At 37.2% G+C, this 16,290-nt stretch overlaps 2 protein-coding genes across 4 annotated transcripts in view; both read right to left on the reverse strand.

Annotated features, from left to right (window-relative positions):
- Positions 1-511: 511 nt before the first annotated feature.
- Positions 512-4,720, reverse strand: LOC127949445 (polymeric immunoglobulin receptor-like). The gene is made up of 9 exons (XM_052546751.1): positions 4,553-4,720; positions 4,126-4,470; positions 3,267-3,617; positions 2,860-3,162; positions 2,448-2,759; positions 2,018-2,356; positions 1,768-1,815; positions 1,576-1,629; positions 512-827 (listed from the first exon to the last, which is right to left on the reverse strand). The coding sequence occupies exons 1-9, from the start codon at positions 4,602-4,604 to the stop codon at positions 727-729; spliced, it is 1,905 nt and encodes a 634-aa protein (XP_052402711.1). The 5' UTR covers positions 4,605-4,720; the 3' UTR covers positions 512-726.
- Positions 4,721-8,107: 3,387 nt separating this feature from the next.
- Positions 8,108-16,290, reverse strand: part of LOC127949399 (adhesion G protein-coupled receptor L1-like) — a 44,474-nt gene continuing 36,291 nt past the window's right edge. Inside the window, exons 20-25 of one of the 3 annotated variants that reach the window (XM_052546583.1) lie at positions 12,014-12,182; positions 11,779-11,934; positions 11,557-11,653; positions 11,030-11,152; positions 10,880-10,897; positions 8,108-10,227 (exon numbers count right to left, since the gene is read on the reverse strand). In XM_052546583.1, the coding sequence (XP_052402543.1) occupies positions 9,395-10,227; positions 10,880-10,897; positions 11,030-11,152; positions 11,557-11,653; positions 11,779-11,934; positions 12,014-12,182 (1,396 nt within the window). In that variant the 3' untranslated portion in view covers positions 8,108-9,394. The remainder of the gene's footprint in view (positions 10,228-10,879; positions 10,898-11,029; positions 11,153-11,556; positions 11,654-11,778; positions 11,935-12,013; positions 12,183-16,290) is intronic. The other 2 variants (XM_052546584.1, XM_052546585.1) reach the window with 2 other exon arrangements.

Consider the following 16,290-nt stretch of genomic DNA (forward strand, 5'->3'; position numbering starts at 1 on the left):
CAAAAAACAAGAAACATGAAAAACACTAGGGAACACAGTAAAGCCGGGTAACATGAAACAAGGACTCCATGAAGATAGACCGGTTTATTTGGACAGGTGAAAACATTGAAAGTGGGGACAGCTGAGTGCAATTAACAGTGATGTCTCATTCATCAATTAACAGTGATGAATGAGACAAAGGCTTGTGGGAAATGTAGTGCCTGCAGTGGGGTGATACATAACAAAATTTAGTGAAGTGATTTGTAACTGTAATGAGGTCAAGACCTGCCTTGGAACTACTTTCCCTGTGTGTTTCCCTGAAAATAAATGAACACTTTAGAACATTCGTCAGCCAATCAGATTCAAGCATTCAACAGCCCCTACTATTAATATTTAAATTATGGTGTACATGCTACATCTATTTCTCTGTTGTTAGTTTGCATGGCCCACTCTCTCTCTTGTAGAAAATAAATATATTTATATTTTGTCTGTGTGACTTCCTGATAAACTGAATAAAGTAAACTGACATGTATGACATCAAATTCATTTATTGAAAGAAAATGTCCACCAATCGAAATATATTCTTGCACACATTTTACCAATCAAAGAAAAAAATTCAGGGTACAAACAAACTAAAACACTTAAACGTAGCTTGCTCACATCTTTCAGCACAAGAAGCCAAAGTTTTCTGTTTTAGAAAACTGTACAATCAAAATGAAATATTTCAGTTTTTTCCTAACATAAAAGCTATAAATATAGATATAAATATAGATATAGAAATGGCCATGGTGAGAAGGTCAAAGAGGAGACCGTAGCATCACTGGTTTCTGGACGCTGACAGAAGAAATCTAAAATCACACAAAAGGGATTGTCACTGAGAAATAAGGCCAGTCAATGACATTCACTGAAAACATTCATGCTCTTACATACATCTGTTGTGTCATAATATCACTTTTAACTCATGACACCAAAAAAAAGGGAAGTAAAATAGTGTCAACAACAAAAAACTGTCTTCATTTATTCAGCTCTTCTGTGAAAAACAAAATGTTTCTAGACATTTTTGAAGAAACATTGGAAGTCTTTCCTAAGCTGTATGATACTGTGTTAGGAACATTATTACAGAGAAACTGTGATGTTTGCCTTCATCAGTGTCAACCCTGTCTGAATATGATATGTGCAAGAACAGCAGCAGCTTTGTCAAAGTAAAAAAAAAAAAAAAAAAAAAAAAAAAACAAGCAACATCAGGTCCAACTGATCGGGAAGACCGGAAGGTGAAAGTCATTTCTTGGTAAACTGACTGCAATAAAAAATATCTGTAACACAAATGCTTTCTGAACCTTACCTAAAACACAAACAAGCAGCCAGCTTTCATTTCTGTTTTACTTTAACACACAAACAGTGGTCTGTGGTGTAAAACTAGTGTGAAACTGTCAGACTGACGCAGCAGACTTTACACAGCATGCTGATTCTTTTGTGTTTATCTGAAGAAAAAATCATCAGTCTATTCTGCTGTTCAGTTTTGGCAAGTTACCAAGTACTTAATTGCCCATATTTATCTAAATAGCATTTCCAACTCGAACTGAGAAGCCGACTTACCAGGCTTTACTGTTTCCTGGACCGTTTCCTTTTTAGTGTCAGATGAAGTCATTTCTTAATGAATGAATGAAAAAATGAATGAATGAATTAAAAAAATAAAATAAACCAGAATATTTCCTACACATGTTGTACATCCGACCCTCACATTTCTCATAATGATCACTTTTAGTTCAAACTGAGAAGCAGACTCACCAGGCTTATCCTGGGGTGTTTGCCTTTTGGTGTCAGAGGTCGCCATTTCTGAAAATACAAAATCGTAATAAAAAAATTAAAGAAACAGATTTCTATCTTATATACGAGTCACTCTCTAATCCAGTTATACTCAACATGTGATTGAAGAAAATCCTCTAAAAGCAGACAGTAACTAGATGTCAAACTCTAAAACATTAAATATGATGAGTTTGAGAACAGAATGAGCAGAAACATTGAGATTCATCCTCACCGTCCTTCCTGATGATCATGAGCTCAATGGGAAGATTAAACACATCTTTCACTGCACACCAGTATTTCCCAGCATCCTCTGCTCTCAGCTCAGTCATGGTCACAGTGAAGAGATTGAGTTCAGTGTCGTCCTTTACTGAAATCCTTGGGTTTTTAACATGATCTTCATCTGAACGAATGATCATTTGAGCATCTTTAGTGAAACACTTTCCTTTACACAGATACTTTACTTCTTTACTCAAACACATTATACTGCGCAGACACATTCCTGTTGAGTGTTTTTCATCATAAGGGCATTGGATCTGGACTGAATCTCCTTCACGTCCGATCACTGGAGGCACTGATAGTCAAAGAGAACAGAGATGTATTTATTCACTGTGAAATACATGCATCTATGACTGAACTGCATGGTTAGTGGTGTCTGTACATACTGGTTAAAGTCAGTTGATGTTTATTGGTGAGAGAAACAGAAGTCAGATGCTGGTGTCTGGTTTCTGCTCCACACCAGTAAACTCCAGCATCTCTCAGGCTCACATTACTGATGCTCGCTGTAAAAACTCCTGCTGTACTGTCAGAAAACTCAAAGCGCTGCTTCTCTGATGAACTGATGCTCTGACAGATCTTCTGCTCGTTCTCTTTACAGATGTGTTTGATGGACTGCTGTTTCTCAGGGGAATTACAGCTGAGTTTCACACTTTCACCAATAACAGCAGCTGATTCACTTGATTCAGGGAAATGATCAACTATACACAAAAACAATTAAAAAACTGGATTTTAAATCTTATTTTCTCATTTTAACTGATAGAAATTGTCCAGAAACAGACTCACACAGAAACTCTTTACCTTGACTGATCTTCAGTCTGATCTTCATGAACAGATGATCATCAACAGTATTCACTCCACATCTGTACGTTCCTTCATCAGCTTCAGTTAAATCACTGATAAAAACCTTCAAAACTCCTGAACTGGTATCATCATACACGAGCGCTTTATCAAGATGAATCCACTGATTCTGTTCAACAGAGATCTCCTGTGATGAATGTATCTGGATGAATTTCTGGTTTTCTTTGAATTCTTCTGGAAATTCACACTTGATGAAGACTGATTTACTGATGTAGGCCTCAACCTGGACAGAAGTTATCTGACCTGCAAGACCAGATTTATTACAGTATTAACAGTCAGGATAGATTTACATTTCTTATTTAGATAATTTATAAAGATTTTAAGATTAAAAATGAATCTAAACTCACTAGAAACGTTCAGCTGAATCTCTTTAATGAAGGTTATGTGAGTAACTGATGTTTCTGAAGGTAGTTTATCTCCTCCGTCTCTCTCCGCTCCACATAAATAAACTCCACGCTCCTCTTCAGAAATGTCTCTGATGGTCACAGTAAAGTGATTTCTCTGATTGTCAGACAGGATGAACTTCTCTTCAGATGATTGTGATGATTGAGAGATCTTCAGCACAAACACAGGATCTCCATTCACTCTGTACAAGACTTTGGTGTGTGTTTCAAACTTGTGTTCATATTCACAGCTGAAAGTGATTGTTTGACCTTTATATGCAGATCGGATAACAGACGTCCCACAAGAAGAAGAGTCTGAAAATTATTTAAACAAATCATTGTGACATGCACTGAAATATTCAAATATTATTATCATTATTAAAGATGCACTACAGAGAACTTCAGTCTCTCTATCTCCATCTCTGTGTGACAGATACAGTGTCATGTTTCTTGCAGAGTTATTAACATGAGTGTGTGTTGTGTATGTTTTTAGGTTTATGTCGTGTATGGTCACCTGTGATCAAAACATGAGAGAGATCTGTCATATACATCAAACAATGTCAAATGTCCAGAATAAGATGTCAAATGAATAAGTAATATTTAGACGCTCTTCTTTCTGTGTCCTCACAAATATGACTGATGTTAAAGTGATATTTCAGTCAGCTCAAATTATAAATCATTATTATACTGTTGTGAATTATTATAATAGTGATGATGAGTTATGATTTTGAACAATAACTGATTTTTCTGTAGTGCACCTTTAAATAAGTTTTATTACAATACAAATATAGTAAAGTAGTAAGTTATAAAGTATCATACATACTTCTGTTCACCAATAAATCAACATCACGACTCCATTCCTGATTGTTTCCACATGTGTATTTCCCAGCATCCTCTCTGCTGAGCTTCCTGATGAACACTGTGAAGAATCCTCTGTTTTCATCGTCATACAGAGCGAATCTCTCATTATTAACCCAGCGGTGCTGAATCTCAGTACTGATTCCTGTCGTACAGTCTCTGTTTCTGCAGAAATACCTTCCTTTAAACTGGTCAGAAGGCTTTCTCTTGTTCAGGGGTTTTGTGTTATGTTGCTCATCAGACTTATACATGCACTTGAACATCACACTCCCTCCAGAGCAGCCGATCACTTTTAAACACAGAACCTGACCTGACGAACACAAGATCATTTGCTCTGAGTTATTATAATGATCAGTTAAAGCTCAGGTTTGAGTGAGCAGTAAAGAACTGACCTGACATCATGCAGAGAGAGAAGAAGATGGTGATTGTGATGGTGGCCCTCATTCCTGATTGACTTTAATCTCACAGATATTCAGAGAAACAGTCGTTCAGATCGCAGTCAAATATAAACGTACACTCGTATGTTTCTGCTTCCTCTTCCTCTAAACGCCTCCACACATCAACAGGGCGTCACTTGTGATAGTATGTGTGTAAGAGTTTAGCTTCACCGGTCATACAGCTGAGAAACCCAACCACAGTCTTCAGGATTGCTTGATAGAAGTGCGTTAACTTCATGACTTCATTGGCTATAGTGTAACTCTGGGTTGAAAGGTTACTCCACCCCAAAATTAAAACTTTGTCTTTTGAAATTTGTCTTTAGAAAATTCAGTCCTATGTCAGTCAATCAATCAATCAATCAATCAATCAATCAATCAATCAATCAATCAATCAAGCATTATTTTAAAACTTTGCTTAACATTAAAATACCGCTATCATCCTCCTCCTCCTCCTCTTGAGTCATAACATTACTCCTCTACTTTGGAAGTGTTTTATTGGCAGCTTAATGACAAACACGTTTGTAAAATGTGGTGCCCAATTCCTTGTGTGTGTAAACATACTAATAATGCGATTATGAACATTATATTGCGTAGCTTATCAGTGAACTACAGCTCTGTGTAGTAAGTGCCTCTCCATCTGAAAGCATTTGTTGGAGATTTACTACTACATAAGATATTTTCACGTAAAAAGGATAAGGAAATTACAGTTAACCTGTAATTAACCTGTAACTTGGGAAATCTACGAAAATAAGAAAAAAACTCTTTACTTAAAGGGGTCATTGAATGCTAATTTTACACTAGTTGATATGATTTTTTTTAGGAGCTTAATGAAAAGTCTGTAACATACTTTGGTTATAATTTCTCACTGGTAGTGTAAAACACACCCTTTCCACCCTGTCAAAATCAGCTTTGTTTTCAGCCAGCTGTTCTCGCTTTAAATGCTAATGAGCTCTGCTGACCCCGCCCCTCTCTTCAGTGTGGTCACGAGCAGACTGTAAACTTCAGCTTCAGCCATGTAAAACTTCAGCCAGGAAAGTTTTCTTAACGTTAACAGAAGGTTAGAGGAACGTTCTGGGAACCTTGTGGCAACGTTCTTGCTAGGTTCCCAGAACATTCACCTAACCTAAAGGAAACATTCTATTTATGTTCCTAGAAGGTTCCCAGAACGTTCCCTTACACTGAACGTTTTGTGTACCCAAAAACACAGCCAATGTTTCATTAACTCTTGATAATTGAATATTTACCGGTATTTAAAGGAGTTATGGGGGTTTAAGCCTTCTTTCTTGTGACCAACATGCAGATTTTCCATCGTTGAGTGCCATCGTTGTGTCCATGTGTCCAGATTACTATAGTTCCTAATAATGAAGTCAAAATACAAATAAAATAAAATAAAATACAAAATCAATTATAGGCACTAAGCAATATCTTTGGTTCATAAAACTGATGTGTATGTCAACATTCTCAGATATTTTAAATGTACTTAAAACAATAAGTACATGTGAAAAATATATACATTTGTTAGTTAAACACTTTAAGTATCTTAACTTAAAGTTAACTTAAGTAGCACAAGTATTGCTATTAAATAACTATTAAATCTGAAAAAATATAGTATAAAATATAATATAATATTATATTATATATATAATCCAAAAAGGCAGTGTAGTTACAACATTTAGCTAATGCTTTTATCCAAAGCGACTTACAATTGCTATGTATATGTCGGAGGTCACATGCCTCTGGAGCAACTAGGGGTTAAGTGTCTTGCTCAGGGACACATTGGTGTCTCACAGTAGATTTGAACCCGGGTCTCTAACACAAAAGGTATGTGTCTTATCCACTGTGCCAGCACCACCCCAGACACCCCACCCAAGGCTACCAGACTCACAATGATTCGGTTCTGTAACGTTTTTCATGATTAACAGTGATTCATTTGCATTTGGTCTATAGGTTTGCATGAGATTAAGAAACGTACCACTCACTCACATCTGAAAGTATTTTTAGGTCAGCTGGATATTGATTTATTATTCTATTTCTCACGGATATTCAATGATATGACTCATTATAGGTAACTTGTGCATTTTCATAATCCATAATTCCATACAACTCTCCATCAAATTTCCAAAATTCTGCCAAAAACATATTTTGATCATTCTGTAGTCAATATTTTTCTGAGACAACGATGGCTTTTTGACTAATTCCTAAACAGTATTTAGTGGTTAAGACTATTAAAAGCTCAGTGCTTGGGCCAAGTCTGTTTGCCATAAATTTGTTAACAATAGCATATTTTGTTCTATTGCACTAGTAAATTCTTTCAGTTGTTTTAAGCTTTAACACATGTAAAAACAAGAAAAACTTGGGAGTGTGACAAAATACAGAAGTTTAAAAATGAATTTATGAGATTAATGAAAAATCTGTCTTTACTAAATGCTCCAAACCAAATGCTGTGGTCTTTATTGTTTATTATGTTTTCTGACACTTTAATAGATGTCATCATATTCAGTGTCTTTGTGGTTTACATTCTAATTTAATTGATCATTACTAGTAAACCGATAACAAATGTTGCTGCTGAACCAGACATGTGATCAGCTATGACTAAACAAAGAGAGACCCCTTTTTGATATCATCATCATCATAATTATTACTATTGTATTTTATATAAAAAAATGTGTTATCATTAGAATGACATTTGAATTTTATTTAAATTTTGAAATGAAATAAATAGTAATATTGCACTGTAAAATAAAAATTGTAATTAATAACAATTTTATAGAACAACAGTAATCTGACTACTAATATTTATGTTTCAATATCTTAGCTTTCATCATTTTGGTTGAACAAAATCTTATTGTATAAACAGATAAAACGGTTCTGAGAACTAATTTTGGTCCCACTTTATATTAGGTGGCCTTAACTACTATGTACTTACATAAAAAATAAGTACAATGTACTTATTGTGTTCATATTGTATTGTAAAACACTTTTGCTGCTATTGAGGTGGGATAGGGGTAAGGTTAGGGAGAGGGTTGGAGGTATGGGTAAGTTTAAGGGTGGGTTAAGGTGTAAAGTATGGGTCAACAATGTAATTATAAATGTAATTACAGAAATTAAATACAGATGTAATTACAAGTAGTTTTTTTTTAAATATAAGTACAATGTAAAAACATGTATGTACACAATAAGTACATTGTACTAAATTATTAATTAAAATGTAAGTACGCAGTAGTTAAGGCCACTTAATATAAAGTGGGTCCCTAATTTTTTTTTTAGATTTTCTTTAGATTTGCGCAATTCACACTTTAGGTCATAAATTACAATATTTTTATATAATTTTCTTAAGCCAAATTTTAACACAACCTTTGCAGCCAAATATTATAAGGGCTGCAAAATGTAATGCTGCTAAAAACGGTTTCATAGATGCTCAAGATGCTGTCTACCTGTTCACCAGCTGAGCCTTGAGATCCTGAATTACATTTAGACAGATTAGCTGAGGAAAAGTTTGGACAACATCCGTTTGCTTTTGTTGGTTTTATTTTGATTAAAAAACATTTCTTATCTTTTTACACGAAACACTCTCAGAGAGCGAGAAAGACCGAAAGAGACAGAGTGAGAAAAAGACTGAAAGAGGAGACAGTGTCATCAGTTCATCTACATATTCTTTAAGACTTTTTTCAACCATAAACTTATAAGTGAAAGAGAAGCATGTCCAGAGACGTTACGTCTCTCAGTTCTTATTTACAGGAAGTTAAACATCACATCTTCGATCAACCTACTTAAACACAGGAAGGGGGTGGAGCATTGTCAACATTCTCCAAACCCAACAACATGATTGGTCAGTGTCTTGAACACCAACAAGCAAGATTGGGTGGTTTCCAGACAGGTAGCAAAAGAGTTCGTTTCAGTTCTTTTATATTCCACGCTGCTCAAAAACAACAGTCTGGTGTATTTTCTTGAACCCGTGACTCTTAACCTTTGATCTCTATGTTGGTGAGAGCGTGATCCCGACAGTAGCTGCTCCCCAAGAGTGTAAATGTGTGATTTTTTATTTTACTTTTAATTTTTTTGGCATGTATTAGAGCTGCAGTCTCTGGTGTAAGTGTTATCACATTCTGATAAAGGTCTGACACTCATACACCACACCACCCTGAATGAAAGAAATCCCAATGAAAAACCAGCTTCAACCAGCCTAAGGTGGTTTTCAGATGGTTTCCCACCCAAAACCACCAAAACGGACCAGTTGGGCCAGGACAGGAGACCAGATATTCACCTCAAGATGGTTTAAACTGGTTTTCTCAGCAGGGAAGAGATGGAGGATGGACAGATGGAGGAAAAGCTACCCGATAAGAAGATTTCTTCTCCGAAAGGACAAACAGATGTGCTTGGATGGCAGTGAGATGATCAGGGTGGGTGTTCGGGTGACCAGGAGACAGAGACGTGGAGGAGGAAGCCAGCACTGTCATCATCATCATCATCATCATCTCAACAGGGATCTCCTAAGGCTATCAATGCACTGCTCCTTCTGGGAGATCTCAGGACACACGATAATGGTTTTCATTATCTGAAAGTAGCTTTATACTAATGCGAGAATCTCACAAAACACATCCGACTCATATTTCACTACAAAATCCAGTGAAATCAGAATTTGAGACACTACTTGAGATTTTGGGGTGACCTACAAACCAGACAAATGGTTTCGAGAGTTTCGCCCATATGCTAATTGCGGTGATGATGGTGATGTTGAAGACGTCCAACCTCATTGTCCTCCTCCAGATCTACGTGTCCTGGTCACCAGCGCCCTAGTCACAGACTCGTCACCAGTTGCATCTGTCCGTCGCCTTCCCCCTGTGAGGGCTGCAGTCCCAGCCGAGCCTCGTCGTTGGTCCTGCGATGCGGAGGCTGGTAAAAGGCTGAGATGTGCGCTTGGCGTCCTGCGCTGAAGTACAGCTCATCTGGCGGAAGAGTGGAGTGTGGCTCCGCCCCCAACGCCTCAGGACTGCTGTCTGGATAAGAAGAATCGTGATCCCGCGTGTACAGGGAGGTAGAGTCTGGTCCGGCCCCGCCCATGCCATCCGTGATTTCAGCCGAGAAGCTCTCCGAGTCCTCCTCGCTCTGGTAGAACACAGACTGGCCGTGCTCCAGGAGGCGGGGTTTATCCGGCAGGCGGGGTTTATCGGGTAGGCGTGGCTTGTCCGGGAGGCGGGGTTTTTCTAGTGCTTTGTACAGCAGCTCCTCCTCGTCCTGTGGAGGGGGTGGAGGTGGGCGAGGCAGGGGCCGCTGCGGAGGCTCTCTGTGACTTGTCGATGTGGCATAGTCCTGCCGGTGCATCGTGGAATTCTGTCCAGTTCCATAGCGATCGGTGGAAGGCCGCAGGTTGCTCTGAACCAGCTCGGATATGATCATCTTCTCCAGTGCTGCTGCGTCGGAAAGGTTCCGCCTCGAGCCACCAGCAGGCTCTGCCCCTCTAGGTGTCAGAAGTGCGGGGCTGACTTCTCCAGACACGCCCCCTGATCCCACAGGAACGCCCCCCAGCAGATCCGAACTCCCTCCGTGAAGTGAGTAGCTGTTGTTGTAGTTTCCATTAAGTCGGACTCCCTCCAGCCCACACGATTCACGGCTGCGCGACAGTGTGCCCTCTAAAGGACAGAGAGAGAAATGCGCAATAAAACAGCAGCTGAATTGAATTCTTGTAACAGCTTCAATCTGAATTCAGATCAATCGGTCACTTTCAGAAGGTGATACTTTTTAGTGAATGTGGCTTTGATATGTAATTGAGTGAGCGTATGGTTTCAGGCACATCAGTGTGTAAACACAGTGATGCTTTTGGCATTCATGTTCACTCATGCATGTGATGGATACAAATATTCAGTCTTCCTACAAAAAAGAGTCTTTCATGACTCTTGCAAGTTTGCTCACAGTAAATGGGAATAACTACAAAATAAATGATTTGTCATCATTTGCTCACCCTTACATCATTCTTAAAAACCCAACACTGGAAAAAGTACCCTAGTTCTGCTAACTTTATTTAATAGCCCCCAGATGTCCCTTTTATTCATGTTATTAATCCAGTTCTGTAGCAACGGACATGTAAAGCATTGGAAAATCTGATGTCTGATCCAGTCATTTTGATGTTAATGTGAAACTGAATAAATGAGACATCAGCATTTATGTGTTTTGGCATGTTTGAATTGAAAAAGTGAATAGACACAGCAGGAAGGTGAAGATGAAGGAGCAGCATGGAAATGAAAGAAACACAGACAGACAGAGAGTGTGAACACGTGTCCATACTTGAGTTTCTGAACGTGCCTGTGAATCAGTTCATAAAGAGACAGAACAGAAAGAGGAAGACAGAAGAGAGGAGAAACACAGAAAAACAAGTGAATACAGATACATACATCTAAAACACATAAAACAGTGCTCTTCCTCACACACACTGACCAGTGGCGTTGAAAACTGCTGGTGAGGGGGAGGTGAATGTTTCAGCCAATAGGGTGTTGTAAGGGGAGGAGCCAGATCGGGTCTGTAGCATAGGATTGGCTAGGAGGTGATTACCCATAGTGCCTGAGGAAAAACAGCATGATCCTTACAGAGGTGCAGGGATACATTACAGAGTTGATGTGGGTCGTGTTTGGGAAATGGTGCTCTTAGGGTGTGAATTTCAGGAAGAAAACATTTGTGGGTTTTTTTTTGGGGGGGGGGGATATGCGGATATGCGGATATGAAACGTATATATATATGCGGATATGAAACGTCCACATAAAAAAAAGCTTTACTTTTCTGTGTATTTTATTGAATAAATTATTAAAATCTATTAATAATGTATGCACAGAAAATTATTTCAAAGCATTTTATATTTTGTTTTATTTCTTTATAGTAATATTTATATTTGTACACAAGCGAGATGTAGATTTTTCTATATAACTAAATAAAACGAAATGATGATTATCTGGATGTGTGTGCTTTACCTCGGGTGAGTGTGGGTGTGTTGTTGATCTCAGCTGCCATGAAGGACGATTCTGTCTGCCGTCGAACAGTGTCGTTCCACATCCTCCTGATACGGCTCTGAACACACACACACACACACACAAACACACACACACACACACGCACAGGTGAGATTTGAGCCACAGGTGTGCAGGTTCCTGTAAGGCTGATATCTGGGACAGACACAGGTGGGTGTGTTTTACCTGTCTTGGTGCAGGTGCATGTCGTGATTGGCTGCCGCCATAGTAGCGATTGTTGCCTCTGTGGGCGGAGCTCTTGAGGGAACCGTGGGAACCGGTGGAGGAGGCGTGGCCACAGCAGGATGATTGACGTAAGCATTTGCTGTATTCTTTCTGCACCTGTTGAACACACAGCGCTGTGGGTGAAACCAGGTCAGGAGGACAAACACGTGAGAATAACATGTAAACAGCCACACACCTTCTTCTGCAGCGCACAGTGCAGGAGGAATATTAACATGCCGTGCAGGGCGTTGAAGGAGGTGAAGAGGTAAGCCATCACCACGCTGTTGTCGTTCATGAACAGGAGACCAAAGATCCACGTCAGAGACACCAGCAACAGCAGCGTGATAGAGCTGAGCGTCCAGCACCTCAACACACACACACACACACACACACATGGTTACCAAACTAAGACTACAACACTGAAAACATTTATAAACTGCATACACTTAACACTAGCAGAAATTAAACAGATTACAAAAACTCACAAAATGTCTAATTTTCATGAAATTACTACAACTAAAACTGTAAAAGAAATGAATAAAACCTAAACAGATGTTAAAAATGAATAATGCCTATTAAGCTAAAATTACTAAAAGTGAAATAAAATAATAAAAGTGTAATCTTTTTTTAATAAAAACAACCTTTTAATTAAATTACTACAGCTAAAACAAATAAAAATTTATAAAAGCACAACAGACAAGCTTAAAACCTGAAACAAATAAAATGCTGATAAAATTAAAATAATTAAAACTAAAACAAACAAAAAACAAATAAACAAACAGATATGATTAAAATAAACAAAAATAAACAAAATACCTAATAAATTAAAATAACTACAAGTAAAACAGAAATATAAATGAATACAAACTAAATGCATGTAAAAAAATAAGAAAAATTATAACAAAATGAAATTAATAAAACTTTAACCTAAAAACAAATATAATATATAAAAAATCCTAATTATATATATATATATATATATATATATATATATAAAATTCTTATATTTTTCATTTTATCAGGATTTCAAAGTTTATTATTATTATATTATTATTATTTTATATATTTTTTGTCAATAATCTAACCCCTGCAGAAATAAAACTACGCAAGTTTGCAATAGTTGTGATGATGTGGTTGCTGATCACATGAGGAGCACAGGAAACTCCTTCCTGAGTGTCAAACAGCAGGAAACAGCAGTATGTCATGCCAGGAAGCTGAGGCTATATATTTTACTGTCTAATAGAGCACTCACAGCATGAGATGAAATATTATGTGCTGTGGCCGAGGCTACAGGAAACAGCAAAATCTCCAGTGTTAATTTAACACTCTGAGTGTAAAGTCTGTGGGCTCATATAAACTCTGAAGCAGTGTTAAAAGTAAAACACTGAAGCAGAGTTGAAGTTAATGAGATAATTAAGAAGTTAAATGAGTCATGATTGACCATTATTGAAGACACCTGATGTTAACAAGCAGAATCAACAAACCAGAAAATCACAATTTGTGTGTCACCATTATAGCGGTCAGTGTTTGCTTTAGTTGGGATCTTGAACCTTCAGTTATTTACTTAAGATTTTGTGTGGCTGTGATAACTGAGTTAAAACATACAGAAGGACCAGAGTAGAGGCAATCATGTGGTGTTGATTGTGGTTTGAACTATTATCATGGAGTGACCTGAAAGTCTGAGTTTGGGTTTCTTTATAGGGTATATAAATTAGGTGAAAGAAAAAGAGATCCAGATTTTTTTTTTGCGATAAGACAAATTTGTTTTTAAAATTTAGTTCTACATAAAGAAAAAAATCTATAATCTAAACACACAGACATCAAGAATCAGCGTGAGCATTACAACAATGGTGACCATCAAAAAAGCATGTTGTAGCCAATAAAAACTCATCCATGGCTCCCATCATGCATTGCGGCATGAATAAATTATGAGCTGAAACTGTCTTTTTAACTATTTATTCTAACTATATTTTATTTTTGCTGTTTTTATGTGAATTTTTAGTATCTAGTTTTGTGATGTTCAGAGTAGATCTGTTTATTACCGTTGTTGAGATTCATACGCTGATTCTTGTTATCTTTGTGCACCTAGAATAAAAAAAACTCTTTAATAAAAAAAATTAAAAAAACTCAGAATCGTTCGCAAGAGATGCCTACAAAATTTATAGAAAAGCTGTTACGATCAATAATTGAAATTTTGCTTAGAGAAGAAACTGCAAATGAGTTCAGTGATTAAAGAGCCAGTAAGATGAAAATTCTAAGCTTCCTATCACTGTTTATAAGTCCTGTACAATAGGTTTAAATCCATCCCAGGTTAAAAAACATTGTAATTTTGTCAAAATATCATTTTAAAATTACCTCAATTCTAAGAGATCCCTAAAAGGTTCGTGCAAAGCTGTTCAAAAGATTCAGTTTCCTTAAACCCCATCTTTCGGTAGCATACTGTGTTCTGATTGGACATAGTCAGTTTTGATTGGTTGTTCCACACACAACTTCAAGGTAAACAATGCGTTAGCATCTTTTTGGGGTGAATTATGTCTTATTCCTCTCACCGCGAAGCAAACAGTAAAATAAAAAACTTGAACAGTCTGGCTGCTTTTTCTTCTGTGTGTGTGTATTCAAGTCGCGCGCTTCAGTTTGAATCTGAATAGAGCGTTCAGCGCGGGGGGCGTGGTCACATTAGATATAATGAAGGGAGACGTGAAAAACAGACATCGCGTTGTTTTCATATGGATTACTTTATCACAGAATATCTGTTAGCAGCACTTGTTTAGTTTTAAAGAAGACATGTCAAGCTTTCTATAGATATCTCTCTCATGTCTCTTCGTTGAGTATTCACAGAGTTACAGTTCATTTTAATGACGTGTTTGTACATGACGATCAGCGCAGACAAAGTCTGCAAACAGCACACATACTGATACGCTAGGGAGAAAACAGACACATAACTTCATAATCATACTTCGCGTTGTGATTCGGAGATGCTCGTTGTTCTAAATAAAGTTGGTAATGAACCATCTTTTATGGCCAAACGCTTTGAAAATCCCGCTGTACTCACCGAGATTAGAAAAGCAGTCATCAGTGAATTGTTGTGAACACAACAAAAGGGATTTGTTGTACTGCTCTGGTATTGTGGTAAAAATGAGTTTTAGCCATTGGTTCTTCTGATCTTCATTCGTTGGCAGTGAAAATAAAACAAACTTGCCTTTACAATTAAAAACACACTGTTTCCTCGACATGATGCTCTCACACCAACCAGAGCGTCTGTGTGAGGGTGGGGCAGGTCAGAGTTCCGTTTCTCCCAAGACGGTAGGCGGAGATTATTATGCAAAGTGTTCTAGTGACGTACATAGAGATGGGCAAAAATCTATAATGAGATTTGAAATCTATAACGATTCGTTTCAGCGATTCAGAGTCGACTCCTTACTTTAGAAGCCAATAACTTTATAAATCGTGTACTTTTTGGTTTAATTACTTTGCACATTGTTTACACTGATGGACAGCTACACCATACACTGTAATACAGGTAATTTTGGATTTCCCATCTGTGTGGCTCTTTAAAGTCAAGCAATGATTATTAAAACATAATCATCACCACCAGATGATTTTTGATCTTGGCTTGCCAAACTAATTTTAAAATTAAAAAGTAACAAACCAAGATACCAACTAAAGCAAACACTGACCACTATAATGGTGACACACAAATTGTGAATTTCTGGTTGGGTGATTCTGCTTGTTAACATCAGGTGTCTTCAATAATTCTCAATCATAACTCAATTTATGTCCCTGATTCAGAGAACTTTGGTGAGTCTAAACAATCTCTTTTCCATAGACAAAATGATATGTTGTCTGGAGCAAAACAAACAGACGAACTACAAGTACTTCATGAAAACTTAAAGACAAAAGGAGCCATCAACCATGCTGCACAGAAACAGAAACAGTTTAAATTATTTCAGACTGTGAATCATGCCAGAGTGATCAGGGACTCAAAACTCAAACCAAAGGGTATTTTAGGGGGGCACCTGAATATCCGAAGTATTATATCAAAGAGGGACCAAATTGAACACCTGCTTATGAACTCAAACCTGGACTTCTTAGCGTTAAGTGAAACTTGGTTGTCTACCAGTATACCATCATGCATGATTGATATTCCTGGTTATAGTTGTTATAGAAAGGATAGACCATCACGAAGAGGAGGGGGAGTAATGATTTATATTAAGGATATTTTTAAATGTGCTGAGGTACAACTAGATATTGCTGGATTAGAATGTTTGGCGTTAAATGTTATATTGTCCCCAAAAATTAATTTTAATCTTGTGATCTTGTATAATCCACTTTCATATGACATGTCTTTTTATAATAATTTAGAGGAAATGTTGAAGTTTTTAAATGGGCGTATTGAAACTGTTATATTTGGAGATTTTAACATAAATTGGTCAGACAAACATAGTAAGCAAAAACTGAAATAAATTATAGCAA

The sequence above is a fragment of the Carassius gibelio genome, chromosome B1 (genome assembly GCF_023724105.1).
Source record: "Carassius gibelio isolate Cgi1373 ecotype wild population from Czech Republic chromosome B1, carGib1.2-hapl.c, whole genome shotgun sequence".
NCBI classification, from domain to species: Eukaryota; Metazoa; Chordata; class Actinopteri; order Cypriniformes; family Cyprinidae; genus Carassius; species Carassius gibelio.